The sequence below is a fragment of the Gasterosteus aculeatus genome, chromosome 4, assembly GCF_964276395.1.
Source record: "Gasterosteus aculeatus chromosome 4, fGasAcu3.hap1.1, whole genome shotgun sequence".
Taxonomy (NCBI): Eukaryota; Metazoa; Chordata; class Actinopteri; order Perciformes; family Gasterosteidae; genus Gasterosteus; species Gasterosteus aculeatus.
The window spans coordinates 5552286-5578193 of NC_135691.1; the positions used below are offsets into that span (position 1 = coordinate 5552286).

At 43.6% G+C, this 25908-nt stretch overlaps 2 protein-coding genes across 4 annotated transcripts in view; both read right to left on the reverse strand.

Moving 5' to 3' along the window:
* Positions 1-14223, reverse strand: part of mrpl11 (mitochondrial ribosomal protein L11) — a 29702-nt gene extending 15479 nt beyond the window's left edge. Inside the window, exons 1-2 of one of the 3 annotated variants that reach the window (XM_040174719.2) lie at positions 13691-14223; positions 5784-5943 (exon numbers count right to left, since the gene is read on the reverse strand). In XM_040174719.2, coding sequence (XP_040030653.1) covers positions 5784-5906 — 123 coding nt within the window. In that variant the 5' untranslated portion in view covers positions 5907-5943; positions 13691-14223. Of the gene's footprint in view, positions 1-5783; positions 5944-6563; positions 6760-13668 lie in introns of those variants that run through there. The other 2 variants (XM_078100589.1, XM_040174718.2) reach the window with 2 other exon arrangements.
* A 987-nt stretch (positions 14224-15210) lies between these two features.
* LOC120817251 (uncharacterized) lies at positions 15211-24007 on the reverse strand. The gene is made up of 16 exons (XM_040173244.2): positions 23691-24007; positions 23147-23243; positions 22135-22348; positions 21740-21882; positions 19925-20087; positions 19736-19791; positions 18751-18956; positions 18547-18657; positions 18290-18415; positions 17542-17634; positions 17304-17462; positions 16429-17032; positions 16256-16319; positions 15977-16164; positions 15808-15896; positions 15211-15690 (listed from the first exon to the last, which is right to left on the reverse strand). The coding sequence occupies exons 1-16, from the start codon at positions 23871-23873 to the stop codon at positions 15616-15618; spliced, it is 2571 nt and encodes an 856-aa protein (XP_040029178.2). The 5' UTR covers positions 23874-24007; the 3' UTR covers positions 15211-15615.
* Between the last annotated feature and the right edge of the window lie 1901 nt (positions 24008-25908).

Sequence of the window (25908 nt, forward strand, 5' to 3'; positions counted from 1 at the left end):
TTTAGATGCAGAATGTGAACAGCAGCTTTTCAGAGACGCAAACCTTACAGTCACTTTTATTTTGGGACCACTTACGCTTTTGCTTTTAAAACCCTCCTACAGCGATTCGAACACAACAGAATGTGTTCAACCCAAGATGCCAACTATCTATGAAAGACGCCGTTTCCATAAATAAGATACTCCAATGGTGGAGCTTAAAGATGAGCCTTATGCATTATCTTAATCCTGTTGTACACGACAGTACAGCTGTTTTTATTTAAAAAGATAGAACAGCGGTTTAGGTAATTCGGTCACTTTTTCTGTCATGTTTCGATGTCGTCTGTACTCGTCTCAAAGGAAACGAAAAGAAAAACAAAAACTGCCGAGCTGCCTTTCTAACCCGAAATCCACCTTTTCACTGCAGATGAAAGTTCCCTCTTTGATCCCGTTGAACGATGGAGGGGACCTTTCATCACCTTTTTATTACCATTACGGATGTTAACGTGTGGTGTTGTTGTTGCTGTTGTTGTTGTTGTTGTTGTTGTTGGGATCACGGAGCAGAGCAGCAGGTGTAGAGGATGTAGATCGCAGTCAAGTGCCTTTTTCCCTCACGGAGCCACGCGGCGAACGTGGCGCCTGGACGTGTGCCACGTGTAGACTGAAGTTATCCCGTGCGCTGCACCTCCGGGACGGAGTGCACTGGCAGGCAGGAGTCGGCCCCAATCACCCGAGGCTACGGGGTCAAACAACCGCCTCTGGGGTTTTTAAACTACATCAAAGTCAATCCGTTTGCTGTGAGAGAAAATTTCACATTTTTATCCCATACCGGAGCTGGTGAAGTGAAGTAGCGCCCCCCCCCCCCCCCACGTATTCAATCTCCAAAAAGCGAGCCCTTTGCTTCACAGTGCGGCACAAGGCCGCCGTTTATCACAATTACGCCGGCGGCAGCATCAGCTGGGATCCTCTCGCACTGATCATAGAGTGTGCTGTTGTGCTGTGCGTGTAGTGTTGAACGACAGATGAGGTGTGCGTGTCCGGGGGGGGGGGGGGTAGCTGGCTCTTTGCTCTGTGCCGTTATGTGAACGTGCCCACTGGCCTGCCCCTCTTTGCCTAAATGGTCCTATTAATTGAAATTGAGGCCATTTGTCAAAGAGCGAGCGCTTATTCTCAGTGCATTATGCTTGATTTACAGGCTCTATTAACGGGATGGATTAAGACTAATGTGCGCACTCACAATCCAGGCTTTCAGTGGCAACGGTTCTTGCTGGTTCAGAGGAAAACTCTTAAAGGGAAAACCACAAAGGGATAAGGAGAGAAGTAGACAGCATCCGGCCCTTGTTTCCCCCCCCCCCACCTCTTTCTTTCATTCCTCCTGCTCCCTTGTTCGCTTCACATTTCAATCATACGCCTTCTGGATGCACTCCCTGTCGGGCAACTTGTCATACTTCTATTGCACTGAAAGCAGCCGCTGCATTGGCGTAAACCTCCCTAGAATGTGTTACGATGCTCAGCTACTCCGCCCCGAGCGCAGCGGGGCGGCGACCGCCATTCCTTTACCGCCGCACGCGCGGCGTTTTGGCTCGACGTCGCTCAAGAAGCCAGAGAGACAAACGCAAAGCGACACAGACCCCCCCCCCCCACCAGGAGGGTCCGGGAGGAGGCACCTTTAGACAGAAAACATATGGCTTTGTTTTGCTCCGTCGAGCATTTGGTAACAACCCATCTCAACTCATTACCCCCTGACACGGCGACAAGATGCCTCAGAGGTCCCGCCCCCCCTCCTCCGTCCCCCCCGGGGGTCTGACAGATGTCTGAATCATTCATCAGAGCACACGCACACCTTTAGAGTGTATTCTAGGAGAAAGAAATGAGGCAAAAGAGCCTGAGACACGGGCGACATCAGAGTAAAGCAGGTGAGAAGTGGTCAATCTAAACGTCGGGTCAATACATCTTTTAGCAAGTTTGAATATTGATCCATTCATAGGAGGTCAGTTCCGTTTCTTTAAGCACTCTTAAAGAAACCTCACGAGTCCGCTCACGCAACTGTTGCTCTTCATGTCCTATAGCTGGTGATGAATTAAACACGGCGCTCGTCTTTGTCTGAATTATGGATGGTAGTCGGGATGCAGCCTTTGCATTCTGTCACGCCACACAAACACACAGGAACGATGATGAACACGAGCACCGCAAATGAGCTTAAACATCTCACAGTGCAGCTAACGGATCCAGAAACAGAACAACAACGTTTACTCTCATGCCGTTTGAATCCGTGGCTTTTTTAGCTTTGATGCTCCATTTAGCGGTCGCATTCGTTCCCCTCCAGAAGTCCATCAAAGGACAGCGACGTAACTTAAAATACCTTTTTCAATTAAAGCCTTTTATGCCCTGGAACGACTCTACCTGTGTCGCCTCCTGAGGAACTGACTCATCTGTAAAATGTGCTCCTCGCTGCTGAATTAGGGGCCCAAAGCCGGTTTGCATGAACATCCGAACACAGTAGATGAACAGCTCCGTGGAGACGCGCGTTTCTCATCTTCTATCAATAAGCCGTCACAAAGCGGCTCACTGCCACGTCCTGCGTCCGCTGCACCTCACTGCCCAGGACGGACGTGGAGCCGGACCGAATGTCAGAAGTAAGCGGGTACGGTCATCGAGGTCTTTACTGCACGGGACCTGGAGAAGATCACAGGAGTTGTGAGATTCTGGTCATTTGCTTACTGTGAAATTTCAACGGCCTAATTGATAAATTAAATCCAAGAAACGCATTGCAGCAACATTAAAATTGGATTCCTCTCACTTTGATTGATGGCTTTTGGAAATGAAGATCACATATAAAGTCTTAGGAAAGGTTGTAACAAGTTTTTAGTCGTTTTGGCAGATTTTCCTGTAGTTGAGGTACATCACTGACTGGGATGTGCTCGTTTAGCATTAAGGCCTCCCGTCCCGCACTACTAAAGCACGTCTGCTTTAGGCAAATAAAAATCACTTAAGTTGCATCATGGTTTGGCTCATATGTTTTAAGTCTTTATCTGACAAAGTTTTGCGTTTTGTGCGTTTTTTTTGTGAGCAATGGTTGTTAACAAATGTAACCGGTTAATGAAACACTGGTTTTGTTTTGTTACATTGTTTTTTGTGTTCTGTAATTTGTTATTTCATTTTATATGAAAAAATAGGGAATATCCCACTACAAAAGAAGCTCCACTAATAAATGAATATTCTGATGACTCCGTGTTTCGGTGCTTGGTGCGGAGCTTTATAGCAGACCACAGGTTGAACGATGTGAAGACGAGGTAAATCTTTTAAATGAAAATGAAGTAAATTATTTGAATCAGTCACTCTTTTGTAAGCTTAACAGAGGTGGAGTACTCTCGTCTCTTACATAATTAAATCTTAAAATACCGGAGCGTAGTGATACTGCTTAAAGCAAAAGCCGTGCATCAAAATGATCATATAGCAATAAAATATACTAGATATAACCAAATGCAGAATGGGTCTTTTTTAGATTTATATTAAGCTATTAATACCACTTTACATACTCTTGGTAGATTAAACTTAATGATAAAGTATTCTATCACTGTGTGAACTAACTCATGAAGATGAATTAATGTAATGGAGTAAAAAGTATAATGCATATTATTCAAAACAATTAAATTCCATCCAAAAACAGGTTTTGGGGGGAAAACGGCCCAAAATACCACAAACAAACCACTGACGCTGACATATAAGCAGCCATGTCACTGTGACGGGTCTTATGTGATGTGAGAGACACAGAGGAGTTAAAAAATGTATGAGTGCTTCCGTTTGAACTTGTGTGTGTGCCTGCGGGAGCTGCCATTAAAAATAATCCCTCTGTCAGGTAACGCAGTTATGCAAAAAAACAACAACATGTTTCTGCTGCTGGTGTGCAAAACGACTGAAACGGGTAAAGACAAAGAACTACATTTGAAGTGATTTTTGGAGTTTCGGAGGCGGGACTTAATAACCTTTAGGGTTGAGAGTTGAGTGACAGCCAGAGCCCTTAATGCTCAGCTTTGGAGGATCTGAAGAACTTGGTCTCCAGTGTAGCTGAGGGGAAGGAAGCTTCAGCTGAGACTTAAATGTGATCAGTGGAAATCCTTAAATCAATTATACATCTAACTGGTAAACAGCGCAGGGACGGTTAAATCGGGTTGTTACGATTCCTTCACTCGGCAGCAGATATAAAATTAATATAAAATATGTTGAAGTCGGATGATTAAAGAATGGATCCGCCTCTTAATCACTGGATAGAAATGTTTTATTACTTCAGAGGGAAGTCACTGTCGAACGTTCAGTCCAAACGTTGTGAACATATTGTGTGTGTGTGTGTGTGTGTGTGCGCGCAATACGCAAAAAAATGCGTCATTTTAATAGAAAAAGGGAAATATTATCAAGTAGATGTGGAGCAATACAGAGAAAGTTTAAAACAAAATTCACATGTTTTTTTGTTGTTTTTATTCCTATCATATATATATATATATATATATAATTTATTTTTCTTCATTTCTTTTGTATATCCATGTTATTATATTATAGAGCACATGGAACCGGAGTCAAATTCCATGTACGCATAAATAAATTGATCGGATTCTGATGTGTGTTTAATTAAACCCTTACCTTACAAACCAGTATTTGTGAGCACTAAATCGAATTCAGATTCCCATTAATTAAGTGCATCTATGTTACGGCGGTGACAGCAGACACATAACTCCTCTGTGACATCCCACCATCTGCTTGTCCCTCACATTATTAATCCCGCGTAGCTCTCGTGTCCACTTTCCCATTCGCCTCTCTGAGTGTCAGCAAGTCAGACGGATTAACTGAGAATCGATCTGGTCTCCAGGCGTGAAGACGCATCCCTCCCAAAGAGCCGAACGGGATGGTTTGTATGTACACAACCTTCCTCCATTCAATATCGCAAAGTCAAATGTCGGAATAGCCAGTAAAGCACGAGCAGATTGTGTCTGTGCGCACCATAAACGCACAAAGACGTGGTCCGAATCGGACAGTCTACCGACAGTCTGGTGATGAAATCAAAAACTACAAATATGTTGCAGAAAATGGGGCTTCTCATTATAGACAACGCGTATATGATAAAGTTTACTGCGTCCTCTCAGATCCGAACGCGTCAGGGACACGCACCTCTCAACACCACTGGGAGGATAAACTTTATTTACAGCGAACAATCCGTCCGTGATCCTTTTCTCTCCGCTCACCACAATCCATCTTTGTTCCTTGCTCAACGCTTGAGGCCTGCTGATTTATTTTATTACTCTACCAGCAGATTCATTCATTTTTCCTAGTAGCGACCGGCGTCGCCGGCGAAGAAGTCGCAGCGGTGCGTCCCCGAGCAATAAAACAAACACACCTCAGCTGCCTCTCTGGAGTAATTGAAGCGGGAGAAGTATACAAGGATTGAAGACAAAACCTCCACAGGTTCAGCCCCATCTCAAGGAAATGGTAAAGAGTGAAGCTAATGTAGGAGGACAGCTGCTGCGAGGCGCTTCGTGTCTCTGGCCTTGAAAATGGGAGAGAAAACAGTTGCAGACGGAAGCAGAGTGCAGCACCCACCTGCACGATGGAGCGGCGCGACTGGAATAAGAATGGGAATATGAATAGGGCAATGAGAGGAAGTGCAGGTGGGGATCATGTGACTTGGGAGAGAGAGGAGCAGCTCTGTGACCGTCAAAGTGGAAATAGGGGAGGATCAGGTTTTCTTGCAGTGGATGAGAGCGGTGTGCAGAAGGTCAGCTGAACACAGGAACAAGAAGGGGAGTCATTTTTACCTGTCCCAGGATGGGGCCCAGCGGGGGTCCGGGGGTCGCTTGTCCCGACCTCACGATGGCCCGGATTACATTGCCGGCGTCCACCTTCTTCACGACCTTGGCGGCCTTGGAGATCTTCGACATCTTAAATCTGCCTCCGCGTAAACTGTGAATCCATCCACTGAGAAGAGGGAAAAAAAACAAAAACAAATGAGCCGTTCATGAATACACAGCCGCAACAAATCATTTACACGGCGGGCTCATTAAAACGTCACACGCTCAAAATCGATGGCGAGCACCCACGGGTGAAACACGCGCCTTTCCATTTCGCAGCGGACGAGTAATTAAGAAAATCTTTGCCTTCGATCGGCCGCTTTCCCGGAGGTGTTTCGCAGTGTGGATCAGCGCTTGTAGCCCACTTGTAGGACTGGCAGGATTCAAACTTCTCTTTTTGTGGAGAATTACCAATACGAACGCACGCCGGAGGGCTGGAAGCGGCGCCAACGCCAACGCAAAGAGGGGTCGGCTTTCTCATTCCACCTTAAAATCCATTTGCCAAATTAGGAGTCAATTAGTGGAGTGGGGAGAACAGCATGAACTGCCGGCTTTCCTCCGGGGAGGCAGAAAGGCATAAAAAGCCAGCCTGTAATCCTCGGCTGGAATAAAAGTGATACTGACGCAGCTGTTAAAAAAAAAAAAAAAAAAAGAGGAAAAGATCAATGACTGCGGCCGAGGGACAAATACAAGTTAAGGTTGAGGCTTGTTGTTCAGGGGAACCATGCATTCAATAAAAATAAGTACTTGAGGGGCGATGATTGAAGGGAGGCCCGGCGATGATTCATCGTGGGGAACCGAGGAGATCCAATTAGGTCAAGAGAAGGAGACGGCACCCGAAAACACATAAAGAGCAGCAACGCGGCGCTTTAGAGCGACACGCGGGGAGGAACTGCTCACGAGGAGAAGCCGTGCTTCTGTCTGCGCTGCCGATTGTCAAAGTGAAACCACCACGGGCAACATTTAGGGAAGCAACGCGGTGCTCGTGCTGCGGAAAGAGACCCGAATGCAACCCATTTAGTTTGACTTCCCTCTTTTACAATGTCACCCTCGGACACGTCGACCCCTCAGAGGTCAGTTCCACGCTACTCGCATGACGAGTTCAAATGTTTTATTGATGCAGATCAATTTTGGAGCCGGTTAGAAAATGCAGAGACAAAAGAGATCTTGCAAGAGACAGATTTAACTGGAGAAAAACAATTAGAGCCAACATCAAATATTGGGTATAATTCCAATTTGGGCCAAAAAGGGAAATAAGAGTAGACAAGGTCATGCTTTAACGCACCGCAACTCCAATCTGCTGTCGGAACATGAATGATGAAACCGCAAAATGAAAAATCCCTCCTCACGAGGCCGAAGGCTGAAGGAGGACTGACCGCCATGAGACGCTGCGCCGTTTCCATCGGATTGCTGGAATAAATAGGAGCATTTGTGTGCGAATACAATAAGCCTAAATCAGAGCCGGGTTAATGCGCTGCCGTGAACAATCAAATCAAGAGGCGCAGTCATTTGAAAGGAACGGGCGCAATTTTGAGCTGCTCTTTAGGCTGAATATTATATTCAGCAATTACTGGCAACAGCGTCTCCGATAACACAGAGTCGGCATGGATTTGCATCGTAAATCCACTTTGTTCAAACATTCTTGATAAATGACGTGCAGCAGAGCCGCTGTTTGAATTACCAGCTAAAGAAGGTGCGAGGCGAGCGACAACAGAGCGAGTGACCCCCCCAAAGACGCTCGAGCGCTCTCCGCGTTCAACAAAGAAATGTCTTCCTACTCATTTTTAGGGTGTAACGTGTTTATTTTTATTGAGATTGTTCCGCTTGGTTGCATCAAGAGGAGGAAAGTAATTCATTTCTTTAACATTTGTTCACACAGACAGAAGGAATCGGTGACAGAATAAATAAGATGTGTATATATATATTTATCATCATGGCGCACAAATTCACCCTGACAGCCACGAAATCCCAAAACTCCAACTGGGAGCCGTTCCTGGATTCCTGGATTGGTTTGTGAGATGCATCCCGCTGCCTGTCAGGCAAAACCACCTGGGATGCAAACACAAAGCCTTCCGCGCGGGTAAACACGTCAATAACAAGGCGGCACACGGGCCCGTTATTGAAATGTGCACGTGGTGGAAAAGATCACCTGCAATTATAATGACCTGAAAATCCTCTTGTGCAAAAACTCATTTCGTCTTTCATCGGCTCTGCGCTACGACCACTCGAACCAAAGTTCTTTGATTTTAAACGCGACAGCAGCTTCTGTTCCTGCATATTTAACACGGTCTGCACTTCAGAGATAACGACCACTTTGATTAAAGCGGTTGATCATTCTGCTCTTAAGAAACGTGCGTTCGTTTGCACCAGCGAAGCCCACCGCTGTTTGTTATTAAAGATATTAAGGCTCTCTTTGGTCTTCATTGAGGAGACACATCAGACACTCGATCCGCCAAATAGGTTTTTTATTTACAGTTCAAGGTCACAAACCGTGAAAAACATGTAATTATCTTAAAAAAAAAAAAAGAAATGAACAAAAAAACCTGGAGACATCCTCTTCTTCTCTTGCTATCGTTCTCCTGCAGTCTGATGAAATAAAGGACGGATATGAATGTATTTCAATAATCTTTGTTCCACTTGGTTGGTTCTCACCTTCACATCTCAGCTAATTAAAAAAAAAAAGACAAACAGCGAAGAAAACAAAGTCAAATACTTTCTCATGAAACCGATTGGTTCTGCCACATGAAATGAAGATTATAATAATGAAGATGATCAGAAGATTATTACTTCATTCAGCCCTCTGACAAAGACGCATTTGAGCATGAACGCCCGTATTAACCAGGAACGGCGCTTCACTGGATCCTTTTCCCCACATTTTATTTCCATCGCAGCAGCTTTATGTGCCTGGTTTATGTTTCCCTGCAGCTTTCCCTCGATGGCCGTCCTAAAATATCCTTCCGCACGGAGAGTATTCAGACTTGTGCTCGCAAAGCTTATTTACAGACACGGGAACCTGTTGCTTATGGAAAACAGTAATAACAACTAAATCATCGCTTGTGGGGAACTTTGATACAAGCTTATCGCCAAAGTCAAGGGCTCCTCCTCCACCAAGTGGAAAGGAAGAATATTTTGTCATAGCGGGTCCATCCTTTTATTTCTGTGTATTAGACCATTGAAGATATTTTCACTTTTATTCAAATGTGGACAGTTAAGATGTGACGGGAAATGAAGGGTGTTCCCAATTCTTCCCCGTGTACTTACTTTCCTTCTCCCCACATGGTATTTATAGCATAACAAATAGATCGCAACCCTAATTAGGATGGTTTTAGATGATATAATAAATTCACACAAGCTTCTCTCTTGGGTTTGGTTTAAAATGTGTGATCCTTTACCCGATACATATTTTATGTCCCAGCCGTGGCCAAAGGTTTTGAGAATGACACATGTATTGGTTTTCACAAAGTGTGTTGCTTCAGTGTTCTTAGATCTTTTTGTAAGATGTTACTATGGTATACTGAAGGATAATTACAAGCATGTAATAAGTGTCAAAAGATTTCATTGGCAATTACATAGAGTTTATGTAAAGAGTCAATATTTGCAGTGTTGACCCTTCTTTTTCAAGACCTCTGCAATTCGCCCTGGCATGCTGTCAATTAACTTCTGGGCCACATCCTGACTGATGGCAGCCCATTCCTGCAGAATCAATGCTTGGAGTTTGTCAGAATTTGTGGGGTTTTGTTTGTCCACCCGCCTCTTGAGGATTGACCACAAGTTCTCAATGGGATTAAGGTCTGGGGACTTTCAGACAAAATGTCGATGTTTTGTTCCCCGAGCCGCTTGGTTATCACTGTTGCCTTATGGCAAGGTGCTCCATCATGCTGGAAAAGGCGACGTTTGTCACCAAACTGTTCTTGGATGGTTGGAAGAAGTTGCTCTCGGAGGACGTTTTGGTACCATTCTTTATTCATGGCGGTGTTCCCAGGCAAAATTGTGAGTGAGCCCACTCCCTTGGCAGAGAAGCAACCCCACACATGAACGGTTTCAGGATGCTTCACTGTTGGCACGACACAGGACCGATGGTAGCGCTCACCTTTTCTTCTCCCGACAAGCTTGCTTCCAGACGCCCCAAACAATCTGAAGGGGGATTCATCAGAGAAAGTGACTCTACCCCAGTCCTCAGCAGTCTGATCCCTGTACCTTTTGCAGAATATCAGTCTGTCCTTGATATTTTTCCTGGAGAGAAGTGGCTTCCTTGCTGCCCTTCTTGACACCAGGTCATCCTCCAAAAGTCTTTGCCTCACTGTGCGTGCAGATGCACCCACACCTGCCTGCTGCCACTCCTGAGCAAGCTCTGCACCGGTGGTGCCCCGATCCCTCAGCTGGATCAACTTTAGGAGTCGATCCTGGCGCTTTTCTGGACTTTCTTGGGCGACCTGAAGCCTTCTTCACAACAATTGAACCGCATTCCTTGAAGTTCTTGATGATCCGATAAATAGTAGATTTAGGTGCAATCTTACTATCAGCAATATCCTTGGCTGTGAAGCCCTTTTTGTGCAAAGCAGTGATGACTGCACGTGTTTCAAAAGGCAGCAGACTTTGTGAAAATGAATATTTGTGCCATCGTCAAAACCTTTGGCCACGGCTGTACGTTTGTTTTACTGAACGGTTCTTACTCTGGTCTCAACGCTCAACGAATCACTTCGCCTTCCATCTAAAAACCTGCCAGAGACCAAAACAGAAACCCGGCATCCGATTTCTTTGAAATTAAAAGGGGGCAGAATTCATTCCCATCTGCAAAACTCCATTAAAATTCTGACTTGGAGTTGCATTAAACTCTTAGCGGTCCATCCAGAGGCTGCATTCACCTTCACAGTAGATGTAAGACAAAAGACGAGAGACTCATTCCCAGAAGTCAGCGGTTGGTCACGTCTTCTGGACTTCTGGCACGAGTTCGAGAATCTGACACCAAACTAATTGAAGATCGAATAGAAGAAAACCCCAGAGACAAAACTGAAGCCCCGAGATACTAATAGAAAAAGAGCATGCGCTTAATAAAAAAAAATAAAAGCAATTTCATGTTTCTGCCCATCGTCGCAGAAACAGTTTGAATACCATTAGAGCCGCAATAAATAAGTGGCGTCCTTGAACACAAGAGACGCGAAATCTGTTGACAGCACAATAAACAGCAGCGGAAGAACCTTCACCGGCAGCTGGGAACTCTGGGACGTCGTATTTGTTTGGATGATTCTGACGCAGCAACCAAACAGAAAAAAAAAAAAAAGAAAAGAAAAATGTCCCTGAGCCCCGCGGGACGGGATTAAGAGATTAAAGCTGCAGATGTACATTCATAGAGAGCCTGTCATATGCCACTACATCAGTATTCACCCCATCGGACTCCCCTCACGGCGCCATCGACGGATGAACGCCAAGTGCTGAAGGCCAGTCAAACAAACGCAGGACTCGAGGAGCGGCCCAATGATCCCACAAGACTCAAAAAAGGGGGGGGAAAGTCACGTGACCCGGTTTCACCCGAGACCGCAGTCTTACAGGTCTCGTCTTCTCCGAGAGCTCGCGGCTAAGCGGTGGCTTCAGAAGTAAAGCGTCCTTTCCACACCGTCAGGAATGAACCAAATGCATCAAATAGCCAGATGTTACACCAGAGTTAATTAGTTTTAAACTACAGAGTAAGCAGCAAGTCACAAGAACTGCTTCACACGAATTTTCTGGGTGCAACGATCTTGGGAAAATAAAATCTAATTAGCTACCAATTAAAATTCAGGTTTTGCATTAAGCTGGTGTTTATTTTCATGCCAAAATATTAAATCAAAACAGGGGTGAGTGAAAAAGAGTATTTTATTCAAAACAATTGAAGAACTGAGTCAAGACTACGGTCAACCCAAAAATACTTTTTATCCACTCATTTTTATTTGGAATGCGTCAATGTTCAAGACCAAAAGTTTGACATTTGTATTTTCAAATGATCAAAACATTTTCCCTGGAATTGGCTCCATATGAGCCGAGGTAGCATTACTCGGCCTCTTCTGGCACCTGCTTGTTTGGTTTCTGCGATTGCTCAGAATGAACAAAAATGAACATATGACCACATGTGCCCCATTTGGTTTGAGGTTATTTGAATACGATTATATTATTGAAGGGTTTAACAACAATACAGTGAAACCACAACGACCAGTTCCTTGAACCACAGTAAAGGCAGCACTCACAACTGCCCCCACCTGCCCTCCCTCCGAACACCTCTGGTGTGAAGTGTGTGTTGGTGCAGACTACGGAGGCAGCGGATATGCATCACTGACGCCCGGCCTCAATCCATGACCTTGTACTTGAATAGTGATGACTCGCGGTCTAAACTCCACGCATGTATTAACACGGCCTCCCTGTGATCAAATCCCAGGGAGGTGCCCCCCCCTCCTTCCGGCTCCCCTGAATACATTACCCTCTCCCTGTCATGTTTGAATGGTGAGATACAAAATGCGTTACAGACGCGGCTGAATCATGAATAAATTTAGAAAAGCAACAGGCCGCAACGCAGCAGATACCCGAGATTTGTGAAATATAAAGTAGGGGAAATAACCCCCCGGGTTGGATCATCTCCCGATGCATCTTGCAGACGTGCAGCATGTCGTCTCCGGAGTCTGAGCGTGAATCACACGCTGCCGCTGCGGTTACGTCAGCAGTTCCACCTCAACTATAACTTGCAGTCTGGATAAAAGACTTACAAAGTGTGAATGTACCATAAAGAGTCATTCATCGCTCACAGCATCAGAGGACTCCTTCATGCTGGTCTGGTCGTCAGCAACAACACACAAACAACGAGCGACGTGAAGGACGAGGAGGAAAAGTATTGGGACGTATTTAGAGGATTACACACACGGCCTCGAGGTGGATGCACGAGGCTCCGACATTGTAGTGCCCGGCCTTCAGAACTGCAGATCACAACAACGTCCCCTCGTTATTTACAGTCCGCGGGGAAAGATCAGCAAAAGGGAAAAGGATGGTGACGGCGCGAGGGCCAAACACTTGCCGGTCAATCAACAGAGTAAGAGAATTTTAAGTTTTAGAAAGGATTAAAAAAAAAGACAATTCTGAATTATCCCTCTTCTTCAGTTGAATTGTCAATTATATTTATCAAATGTATTGTGAGACGTAGTTCGACAACAGTATGTGAATTTACATTGGAGGATGAAACAAAGCGAGCTAAAGCTTCTTCTATATATATAGAAGATATATAGAATAGAATATATTCTTTATGGATGTCCGGTTACAATAGGTTAGAATCAAGATGTCAAATGCACTGTGAATAATGTCTGTGAACCTTGATTCATGAGGGAATCATTAGGAAACAGCAGTTCTTTAAGGATGTGAGGTGGTTATATAAAAGTATTTGACCAAAAAGTTAAAAAAAAAAAAAATACATCAATGAAATCTCTCCAGTTCACTGTCGACGTAACAGAATATCATAAATACTAATTGACAGTAAAAACATGATAAATTAACAATGAAGGAAAACGCTTCTGGATACTCTTAGTTTCATGATCTTAGGTAACTCATCTGAATCTCAGACAAGACGTTGTCATAAGATTTAGATACGAAACCAAAAAATCCTGCATGCATGTTAACAAAATGTTTTACATCAGTCTTACTCAGAAATTTTTCTCTTTGAAAACACCAGCAGGTCACAGCTGAGATACTTTGTCCACAGTCACATTGAACCGTAAAGGCTACGAGCACGTCACCGCCCGTAACACCGGCGCCCCGCTGCTTTACAGCCTTTACGCCGTCAAACGGGAACGTGTACAACTCTCTCCCAAAAAAAAAGACAACAGAAAAACCTTACACGGAGCTTCGCGGTGTCTTACCTGACACTTGTTCCGTAGCCTCACGCCGCTAGCAGCATCCCACAGGGCGCAGACATCTTGGATTCCTGAGCGCGGGGGCGCGCGCGCGCGCGCTGCGGCGGATCAGAGGGTCGCCCCCTGCTGGGGCGGAGGAGCAGCTGCAGGGGGGCGACTGAGGCGGCACGGTGTTGAACAATTTTTAAGTTTCCACTGTGGCGGTATTTTATCAAGTAGTTGAGAATATCACCCAGTTGACATGGAAACGTACGTGTGAATGGAGGTGTTAAAATGTGTATTTCCTCCCATTTTCATATATGGGGTACTAAATTATTAGTACCACTTATCTACACCAGACTGTCGGCTTTTGTTGAAAAATTCCATCAAATTTCCAGATGTCTCGTGCATCTTTTTATATAAAAAAATTCTGTCTGACCCATGTATATTTGGAAACTTCGGAATATCCAATTATACTAAAGCTCTGTGGTTGGGAAAGCAATCCCATCACAATGTTTTGTTGTCCAGCCCTGGTTTCAAGATCAGTTTATCATTTAACTGTGCCAACCCGGTCTCACAGCAGTTGAATGAATAGTTACATCCAAAAGCACTTCATCGGTAATCACAACATTTTCAGTAAGCTGCTTATTATTCTACTCTTTGCACTTTAGCTCCTTTACTTTTGTACCTTTCTAAATGACTTCATATGGTGCCTTACTGGTTTTCTTTTTCCCTGGTGTCATCTTTTCCTCGAGGGACTTCTTTGACAGCTCTGCTTATTCGATTGTCATACAGTCTTCTTGTTCATGGTTTCCTGGGAATTGCATTGCTAGGCAACACCATAAGTCCTGGGTTACGTCCTGTCAGTTTATGCACACATCAACCAAGTAACCCCTTACATTATTTCTTGCCATAATAATACATGTGTTTAGTGTATTTACATTTTTGTAGTTGCTCACTGATTTATATTGCTGACCACTAATGTTCAGATAGATTCAGTTGCTTTTGATAAATCTCAGTTTCCAACAGCCGTTTCCAACCTTTTGTGGTTATCATAGAGGTACTTTTGGTAAACACAAGTATTGTGCATCTACACTGGTAAACAAAATCTGCAGTTCCATAAAAACTAGTAGGACGACATCTCAATGAGGTCCTATTGAAAGCACAACAGTCACTTCATGGGTCATTGGCTGAGCTTTTAAGACTTGAGACAACCTGAAAAGATGAGTACGCTTAAGTCTAGTATGACTACATTCTCACCTGCTGGCTGAGATTTCAATCATGATTTGGACATTTTTTTAATAATATTTTTCCAATCAATTAATCATGTAATTAATTATGTTGCACTAACAACGAAATATCACGAGAATTTCAAATCAAGGGTTATAAGATTTTTTTTTTTTTTTTTTTTTTTTTTTTTAAATATGGCAAAAGTTGATGGCTAAATACTTTGTCCAGGGGGACGGAAAACAATTTTAATTTTTGTTTTGTTGTACAAGCAACAATTAAGTCTTAACTGGCTTAAAAACACGATAGGGGAAAATGTATTTATTAAAACATTTTATTTGAAAAACTTGAGTCTTTTGATAATGGTACCAACATATTGCATAAAACGTTATGCCTTAAAATTTAGAAAATAAACACTCACCTCGCAAAAGTGCTCAAAGTGACAAGTTTTTAGAAAATGTAAAAAAATGTTTTACCGAGATGTGAGCAGTGAAATTCAAAAAGTAAAAATGAAATATGGTTTTCTTCAGTTCGACTATACAAAATTCCCAGAAATATTGACAGAATGTTCGAGGTAAAGATTACAGTAATGTTTGACAGTGATACAGATAATCAGAAATATTTTAAGGCATTGAAATGTTTAATAAATACTTTTACATTCTAAAACAAATTGAGAAAGTACCATTAAAAAAGACATTCACAAATCAGTTGGTGGACATCACTGTCTATGGGGCAGTGGCACTCACATTTAGGGAATTCTCATTGGGGAGAAATTCTTTCAATAGGAATGTCAGGAGCATCTGAGATGAACAGTAAAGAAAAACAAACAACATTTGTTAATTTATGTTGAATCAAAAGGGAAAATCGCATACAATAAAAGGAGGCATGGTGGCAGAGTGTAAATGTTTTATACTCACATGGAGCAGCAGTTTGTTTTCTTTTCTGTTCTGAAAAATATTAAAAACCGTCTCCACGTCAGTCTTCTTCAGGACGAGGTAGTTTGAATCTACAGAGAAAATGGAGTTTAATGGATCATCAACTGCAGGAAATAGGTGGATATTTCCCACCAGGTGCAGAGTTCCCTACATTTGGCGTTGATTAGGTTGTGCGCCCTTTCCCTCGTCTCGTTCTTCTGCTCGTCAGTACGAGGAGGGAGAGGAGCAGGAGGAGCTGCCGGCTTAATATCTGGCCACTGTTTTTCCCGCATGGCGTCTATTAATGCGGCCATTTGCACCTCTGTCGGGTTCATCTTGTTCAGGAAAGCGTTCACTTTTCTGGAAAAGGACATAACGAAAACTCACTGGTATGGAAAAGGATCCAAGGGAACTACTGAGGTCAGAGTTTGTGAGTCCGCGCCAAACTCACTTTTTCAAGATTGGCATTACAGGTTTCAAAATGGCATCAAATATGTTTATGAGGATGGAGTTCCCTGTTAAGAGAGACAGAGTATTAAGCTGATCTTTGAGAACATTAATCTATGTAAAAAAACAACTACAAAAACACTGGTGTGAAGCGGTTCACTGCAACGCTGAACAAACCAGATATTTCTTTCAGCAGATCAAAAATGGCTTTGGTGGCCTCCAGCTGCTCCCAGTTGACTTGGCTCTTCTGACCCTGGGAGTCCTCGCCTCTTGACAAAGTGCCCGGGTGCTTCCCCTTCGCCTTGACGGCTCCACCCGAGATCTTGAAACACGGTCGCTCTTTTTTGTTGGACCAGCTGCTGAAGTGAAGCAGCGACAGGCCTTCAGGCCTCTCCTGAGAGTCCCCATTCCGGCCGCTGTGAGCCGACGGGTCGGACTCGGGCGAGCCTTCGTCGCTGGCGTTTTTTGTCGAGGCCAGAGAGTCCAGCGACCTGGATCGGGTCAGTCCTTTGAACATGTTTTTTAGGTGAAAGGTCAAGAGATTATCGGAGTCCTCAGTTTTATCTTTGGAACCGTTTCCGTTGGAAGAGTCGGAGCAGACAGCGGAGGGAGTTCCTGCTTCTTTGGGCCATTCCGGAGGAGAACCATGCTGGGAGATCACAAAAGTTGGGATCGAAGAACCAGGAACTTCACGGCCTTGGAGTACCGATGCCTCGGTAAAGGCATCGGGGGTTTCTGGTCTTTCCATTTCTTTAGGCGCTTCCGTTTGAGGGCTCAAGTTCTGCAGAGGAAAACAAAGCAATCATCTTATGGCAGCTGGGGGGGTTTGATTGTATTTGTCATTATGGAACATAACCAACAAAACAAAGTAAAAGATGAGATCTGAGAACACAGTGAAAGAACCAGATAATCAGACAAGTCAAAGGTTTATCAGGGAAACTGCCTGTGCACCCAACCATGGTAAATATGTCCTATGATGATACACACACGTACGTGTTTACTGTTCACAGATTTCAGAAGTAAACCCAACCCTCGCAGACTTTAATGTTTACCTCCTCTTCCTCTTGACCCGGCGTGAGGAAGTAAGCCAAGCCGCTCAGAAGGCCCCACACGCCCCCATTGTGTTCTTCCTCATTCAGCAGTTTGTCGAGAGGACAGAGGAACTGGAAAACTGGTTGGGTGAGGCCGATGAGATTATCCGATACCAACGTCTGGGGAAAAAAAAAGAAATGTTGAATGACAAATGTTGATCTGAAAGAAGACTCATCGGAAGATTTGAGTTTCTCTCACCTGAAGAAATTGCTCCACTGATATTCTGGTTTCTTCCTCGCACTCACCCTTGGACCCCTCGAGCGCCAGGATTGTAGGTAAACTAGTTGAGTCCTGATAACATAAGTAACACACACGGGAGTAGTTTGTTATCCCATTCTCACCGATCATCCTCCTCTGGTTCATGCTGAATAGATACAAGCAACAAGGCTTTCTCCTATTGTAAATAAAAATACATTAAAAAAAAAAAAGACTGTACTGGTATCCCAACTAGTAAAGAGGATCACAAAATCAAAAATATCATAGTAAACTACCCCTAAAGCCCCATTAGCGCAGGACTCGTATGATCAGGGAACCTCATGCACATTTGAAGAAGCACTTTGCCTTCTCATCATTCAGACTCACGCTCCTCCAATCTGTTCACCGGGCTGGAACTGACTGCAAATAATCCCTAAACGTGTTCAATCAAAATAACTACAATGAGTTCCGCGTAATAACACAATCTACCTGGCGTATCACGTTTGGTTGATTAAATCAAATTACAAGCAAAGCAGGTCATTTGTTTATTTTTAAAGTCTGTAGTCACTGGTGCAGTTCAGTTTGTCCAAAGCAGACAACACAAAGCCAAAAACAACAGTCTAAATAAGCGCAATGTGGCTTCTCAGAAACATAACAAAAAGGTTTATGTGTTGGTCCAACTAAAGCAAACTGTTTGCTCACTCCAATAGTGAGTCATAGGACAAAACATGTCCTTCCCTTTGCCTTTTACCTGCCATCTGTTGCGGAAGTGTATAACATCCATGTAGGTCTTCCTGATGTCCCACTGGAGGTTCTCAGGGCTTTCCTCCTCCTCCAGGTGCACCGTGAAGATAAGCTCGTCTTCCTCCCAGTCGGCCTGCAACACAGTAGACTCCGGCTCAGACATTATCGGACCATACAAGGGGTTAAAGTTCTTAACAGAGGCTCAGCAGACGTTCCCTCCGGTCTGCAGAACATTCCCCCCAGTCACCGACATTTATGACTCACGTGAGGGATGCTGACAGCCCAGCGGCCGACGCGCCACATCTCATACGAGAGCTTGAATTCCATCATGTTCTCTTGCACGCCCGTCAAGTAGTCTTCCAGATCACTGTCGTCCTGATGGTGATTTAAAAAAAAAAAAAGAATGAATCTGTTGTGTTTCAGAAAGCGTCATTTCAATGACTCGCCTGACATGCGCGGCGGCCTCACCCTGTCAGAGTCCTGCAGGCCGAGGACGGAGCCGTTCCTGCTGCCGACGGAGCCCTCGCTGGACGCGTCTCCCTGCATCGCCATTACCCTGAGAATCAGTTCCTGCTCCACGGTCTTCATCTTCTTCTTCGTTTTCCTCTTGTCCTTTTCCGTCTTGCACTTCACTTTGTGCACAAATTTAGACCACCCTTCTTTCAACTTGTTAGCTGAAAAAGACAACGTGACAAAAGTCAGAAGTTTACACAACTTGTGGTATTGATGTTTTGCCGTCTTTTAGACTTCCTCTACTGTTTATACACCGGCAATGAAGAAACAATATATAGCAAGAGAGAATAGCAATGCATTTCACGCAGACTTCAACAACTCTGAACCAGCATTTGAATTTCTACACCGTGGATCAGCGTTTAAGCATTGCAATAGTTGAAATGCCAGAAGAACTATTCACCAGCTTTGTTAGGCACGTAGGAAGCGTAAGCGTGATTAGTAATCAAACATTTAATGCCATAATCAACACCGTGGCCCAATTATGAAAAATATCCCAACAGATTTAAATTATTACAGATTACAACAACAAATATGTATTATGCAAGTTTTATTTAGTTATCACCGTTGGCCTGTTTTATGTTAAAGAGATGGAAGCTGCTTGAAAACACAAAAAGGATTTGGCATCCAACAAGCTAGAGACAGGGGATTAATTATGTGGCGACAGGCAGGCTGGTAGAGGGAAGTATAATGTCACGTAGAGAGCAGATAACTCGTTGCTATTCATCAAACTGTCGTACAAGATGTTATGCAAGTGAAGGCCTGTTTGTGAGCGTTCTCCAAACACCCACAAACTCCTCCGTCTGCATTTCTCAGAGATCTTAATCTGAAATGTGTTCACAATCAAAGCTAAACATCAGGTAACAAATCACATCCTTCGGGTTACAGCATCAATGAGCCTTTTAAATCACAATCTAAAAAAAGAAGAAGAAAAAAACCCCACCTTTTCTTTTGGTTGTGATCCCTTTGCCGGTTGAAATTGCTGCTCCCTCCAAGCTCCTTGAAATGAATAAAAATACATTAAAGCCAGCCATCCAACAGAACCAGGTCAGTTTTCTATCCCAAGGCGGATCCCAGAGCCGTCGCTTTGAGGCTCACTACAAGAACGCCGAGCCGGCACTCTGACACTCACTCGTCCCGGCCTTCGCCCTCCTCTGAAGCCGGAGAGGTTCGATCCGAGTCGGATCCACAAAGCTCCTCCACGGAGCCCGTGGGGGTCACGCTGTCCAGCTGGCTCACCACCAGCTGGTTGAGCGTGTCGGGGTCCGACAGCCACGTCACCAGCAGACCGAGCCCTGAAGAAAACATCGCAGCATCAACACACACACACACACACACACACACACACGCGCTAAAAGCAGCAGGCGCGATGTTCACATTTAGCCACATCAGTATTGTAACAAGAAGCTTGCTCACTTTAAATGTATTTGTGTATGATCCTGCAGAATCAGTAATAGGATCATCAATAGAAAAGGTTTTGAATAGTAAAACATTTTTCAAATTATGCTAATTTTCCACAGGCTAGCAGTAGCCAGTTAGCTTAGCGAAGAAGTCGGGAAACTTCCACACAAGGATAACAGCACATGTAAAGCGCAGCAATTTATCTTTACATGCAACTTGTTTGTATAATTACTGCAAGAACGGAAAGGACTCTTGTTTCGCAAAATGTCAAAATATTATAAGAAGTCTTGTGTGGATGAGTGGTTAAACACATCACAGTATTTGAAGAAGTCATTGTTTTACCGGTAAAAGCAAAGCCTTGTATAATTCAGCAACCGTTCCAGACTAATGAAAAACACTCAGTTACGTATGCATGAAAGTTTCAACCAAAACAGTCAAAATCAGCAAGACTCGCATGAGACAAGACATTTCATCTGGCTCTAGGGGAAGTTACAAAACCCCCAAAAAAGGAAATGGCAATTCAGTGCAGAAGTTTGATGCCGAGAATTGGGTCCTCAGTTCTAGGACGTCACTGAGAAATGCATTGAAAGCTGAAGTGAATTTTTAAAAATAGCTGAAAATACAAAAATGGAGGAAGCTGATGGTAATTTCAATATATTTGCTGAAAATGCAGAAATGAGAAAAGCTTAAATGAATATTAAAACATTGCTGTTAATACATACATCAGAAAATATTTTAAAGAATTGCTGAAAATATAGAAGTTGAAGGAGCTGGAATTAATTATTTTTTTAAAATACAGAAATAAGAATTTAAAAAAAAATAAAGTATTGCAATTGTGGTAGTAGTACTACCAATAGCAGTAGAATAGTATCAATAACAGTAGAAAAACTAGACGTAGTAGTGTTAGTTGTAGTACTAGTATTATCAGCTGCAATACTAGTTGTATTAATAGCACTAGAACTACTAGTAATGATGGTAGTATCATTTGTAGTGGTAATATTAGTAGTTGGTAGAACTACTCCTAGTTGTCATTTTAGTATTAATAGCAGTGGAAATACTAGTAGTAGTGTTAATGATTGTAGTAGAAGCATCGGTTGTAGTACTACTACTTGTAGTATTAGTAGACGTAGAAGTCATTTTAGTATTAATACTAGTAATGGTTGTAGTATTTGGAATAGCAATAAGTATTCAACGAAACAGCTTTATCCTGAGCTTCATGGTTACGGTACAGATAATCATTGAGGCTTTTATTTTGAAATGATGGAAATGGGTGAGGGGGGTCGGGAGACAATGTTTTTTCTTAGTAATTAATCAATATGCCTCGTCAGAAACACACAGTAAGAATTCCCTCAATGGGGGTTTTATTTTGAAATGATGGGATGGGAGGGGGGTTGATAAGATGCTGAGGAGGTGGATAGAAGGGATGCTGAAGCATTCCAACAATAAGGGATTACATACGATTCACACTGCAGAAAGAGGTCGACGGAGACTCAGCTCTTATGAAAGAGTGTAGTCCTATAAAAAAGTGAATTTAAAGCTTTCTTACCCTTTAAAGCTATGATCTCAGTCAAGGCACAGCGGTTGACCTCGTGGCCCCAGAGAGATTCGTGGAAAAGGTTACGCAATAGAGCGTCGGAACACTTCCGGAGAGCTGCGACCTCCTCCGCTCTCGAGCTCAACGAGGGCTCTCTGAAACAAAGCCATCGAGGGGCGATTATTATGGTGCTTCGTCATGGGTGTTTATCCCCCTATCTGACAGTCACTTGATCTAAATAGATTTCCCCATTCAGCAAAAACCCATAAAGGACTGTAGGACTGCGGCATGAGCTTGTAAAAAATATATATATATATTCATAGCTTGTAAAAAAAAGGGTTAGACACTTAACAGAGTGCAACGAGGAGCTGAAGCCCCATGAATTCGAAATAGGGAGCAATGTTCACCTGTCAGACTGCTTCGCGTTATGCAAGTGCTGAGTCAAAATACGAACGCAGCCCACGACCGCCTGGCAAACGTCGAAGCCTTCGGCTCGCTCGACGATGCGGTCGATCACAAAGTCGAACTCCCCGCCGAGCACCTGGTGCAGGGGCTGGCGCCGACGAGGCTCGGCGACGCCGTACCAAGGCAGGAGCAGCTGGGCGTAGGCGCACTCGAACACTGTCGCAGAAGGAAGAATTCAACAGTCACACCAAAACTCCCACACACACACACACACACACACACAAACAAACTGTGGAGCAACTTTAAAAGCTTGTTGGCAAAATTCAGGCTGTGTGTCCGTTCAACACACGCAAGTCCACAGGATTTCCCTCTGTGTGCTACAGGACTAAACAACACAGGTACTTTGTACAATATCAGAAGACAGACATTGGCCAAGTTTGTGCTGGAAAAACAAATATTAAGTTTGTGGTGTACGGATGGTTTAAAAAAAAAAAAAAAAAAGGCATGAAGATCAGAGAGGGAATACATAGTTAGCTGTAATAAAACGCAATCCTTCTCAACTCCAGAGAAGCCCAGAAATATAAAGTGCTTCTACAACCAAAATCATTGTGCAAAAAAAAAAAGTAACCTTTTCATTGTTTCACTTGAGCCACGACACATTTCAAATGCAGACGAAAGAAAAACACAAATCCATTTAAAAAAGCAGCACCACAAAGGAAATAATTAATGACGCATAAAAGGTCACTATATTTCCTGTCTATCTATTCAGAATGTTTTTTGTTTTTTTTCATCCTTCTTTCAAGCCCCTCCTTGCATCCTGTAACACGAGACAGCTGCTTCTATGCAAAAATGTCCTTTTCGCCTGTGTCAAGTCAAAACAGACGTAGGATTGGCCTGCAAACACCCTACAAGATCAGAACCTTGGTTATTTGCAATTCTTTCTTTAATTAAATATTCACTCCTCTGAACCGTCAAGTCTGATGCGTTTCTCTGCTGTTGGGACATCTGCCTCACCTTGCTGCAGGGACGCCTTCACGAGTGGATACTGGGACTCGGGTGGTTCAGGGTGCCTTTGGGACAAGTCACCAGACAACTCTCCCACCACGGGCTCCTGGAAAACACGAGATACTGAGCCACACAGCGGGAAGCAAAGGCACGAAGAGCACAGAGCAAACGTTGAACTCTGGGTGACAGCGAGATATGTGACGAGTGGAAACAAGTTCTTCAAGGCCACGGGGGTAAAAAACACAAAAATCACCGCAGGCTACTTTAATATTTGAGTACTTCTGTTAACCCAATAGTTAAACTATTTGCGTAAAGTGGCCTTGGAAGACAACTAGTTTGTTATCTTCTATTGGAATTAACAGACTTAAAAATGATCGAATTTCCTTAGAAATATGGTAATATTTAAAGCCGTTGACTATAACACATCACCCCTTCGAAACCGCACGCATTACTCCAAAAAAAAAATCATTATATATATATATATATATATTATATGAATACACACACGTCAGACAACTAGAGACTAAGTCACAACAACAGACGCGCGACACACCTGGAGCGGACGTGCACTCGACGCTTCGTCGGTTTGAGTGCTGCCCTCGCGCCGAGTGCTCACGAGCCACAGCGGGGCGGCGAAACAAAACAGGCCGCACAAGACGCACTGAGTCGGCGTGCAGTCGGACAGGAACCACGCGGCGCACAGAGCCACGGCGACGGAGAGGCGCCGCAGAGACATCGCTGCTTCCCTACACGAGGCGCTGCCCGCCCGCGGCCCTCGCGTCGGTGTTGTTCGTCCGCATACTCAGCGGGGACGAGCCGCTGTTTAACGAGGACTGATACCGGGAGGAGGGATGGGGGGAGGGGGGGGGGGTATTTATTGAACTGGTGGTAGCGCAGCTGTGATTGGCTGAAAGAAACGCACGCGTGCCTGTTATTGATTATGACGGGATGCCATCTAGAGGTTACTGCGAGGATGAAGCGGTCCTCTCTCTCTCTCTCTCTCTCTCTCTCTCTCTCTCTCTCTCTCTCTCTCTCTCTCTCTGCTGATCTGCTGATTCTGATTTATGGTAGAAGTAGACATACAAAGGCCACAAGGTGGCGCTAACACTACTCAGCAACAACAGACAGGAACCAAATCTATCAATAAACTGAACGATAATGAAGACATTGTAATTTGATGACACGATGAGCATGACAAGCTTGTGTACTAATAAAGGTCTGTGTTCAGAGAATAGGCTGTATGTTACTGTCCTTCAAACATCTGCACAAATAATTCATACATCTGTTTTTTTCATTATGAGTGGAACCCGGTGGATTTATGACGTAATTCAGTCGACAGCTGATATTACGCAACACAAGGCTTTTAATGTGAAGGGCGGAAGCTCCGGAGATCCGTAGAGGTGCATGTGGATAAAAACTCTCACGAAGCCCCTGGTAGAGGGAAGTACGTCCCTTATGTACAATATACTTGCTTAATTATTATTTCACTTCCATTCAGAGGTAAATATTGTAGCTTTACAATCTATTTTTGTTGTAATTTAGAATTTGAGGATTTGGATATACAATCCAAATCATGAGTTAATAAAATAACTTTTTTATGGATTTGCATGCATGCGTTAGTAACAGTAATGTAATGATATCCTTTTTTTTTAATTCATGTTTTTAGATTTGATACTTTAATTATGAGAATTTACAGTTTTGATGTTTCGATCTTTATTTCAATATGTTGCCCGAGTGGCTTAAACTAGATGCTCTGATTGGATTTTTTCAGTACCGATACCGACACCTGGCCTTTGGGTATCAGCAGACACGGAAGAGTACCTCAAGATAACATCATGCTTGACCTAAACATTGCTTTCCCTACTTTGCAAACTAAATCTAACACAACTTACACAACTGTAGCGTACTGACTTCTAGTTTAATAAAAGAATAGTATCTCAAAGCAATTTGTCATATTGTCACAGATACCCGATCCATTTATTTGAGAAGGCATCGGACCAATATCAGTGTCCGTTAATCTCAGGCCTAAATGCTTACTTTTATGGCTTTATAAATCTTTTTCTCCGTCTTGATTTGGAAATGAAAACTCCCCTTGACCTCAATCTTGTCAAGTCAGCGTGTCCTTTTAAAATCACTACCGTGTGTCTCCTTTGGCCTTGGTCTTTACATGTCTTAAAAAAATAAAAGCACGTTGACAAGACGACTCTCGTGTCCCTGACTTGACCTCGAGGAGGCGCGGCGCATCAAAAGCCACACAGACAGACAGTGTATCAAAGGCTGAGTTCCCTTTTGCTTGTTAAAGTTGCTTGTTAGCTGGAGCTGTAGAAAGAGGCTTATACCTGCTGAGACTGCCGTTGGGGACTAAACTGATATCCTTGGGTTGGTGGTTAAGTCAAAGACTTTGTACGACGGCTAGCTGCGATTAATCGTGTAATCTGATAGTGTTGCTAAAATTAAGCTGTGTCCTCCATTTGGAGATCAGTCTGTGTGTCCAAGACATAGTAATTGTGTCCACGCGCTACAAAGACTTTTAAGTCCACAGGAGGACCGCTTACATCTTAATATATCAGAATAAATGGTTCTTTTTAACATCTGAATTTGACTATGAGAAAATCTTAACATATATCACCCTCAATACAGAGGGAATTTGTATTGTCTTAATCCATTAGGACATTTAATTTGATCCGCACAGTAACTGATGAGTCACTTGAGAAAAATACAGGACGGAATTAAACTTTTGATAAAGTCTCATTCCCATTGACTCCATTCAC

Excerpts from the sequence above, each read along its gene's own strand:
- LOC120817251 (XM_040173244.2), bottom strand. The coding sequence starts at position 23,873 with ATGTCTCTGCGGCGCCTCTCCGTCGCCGTGGCTCTGTGCGCCGCGTGG. Across the intron at positions 20,088-21,739 it reads TGAGATCATAGCTTTAAAGG|GGCTCGGTCTGCTGGTGACG; the intron begins GTAAGAAAGCTT and ends TGTTTTCTTCAG. Across the intron at positions 18,416-18,546 it reads GGGCTGTCAGCATCCCTCAC|GCCGACTGGGAGGAAGACGA; the intron begins GTGAGTCATAAA and ends ACTGTGTTGCAG.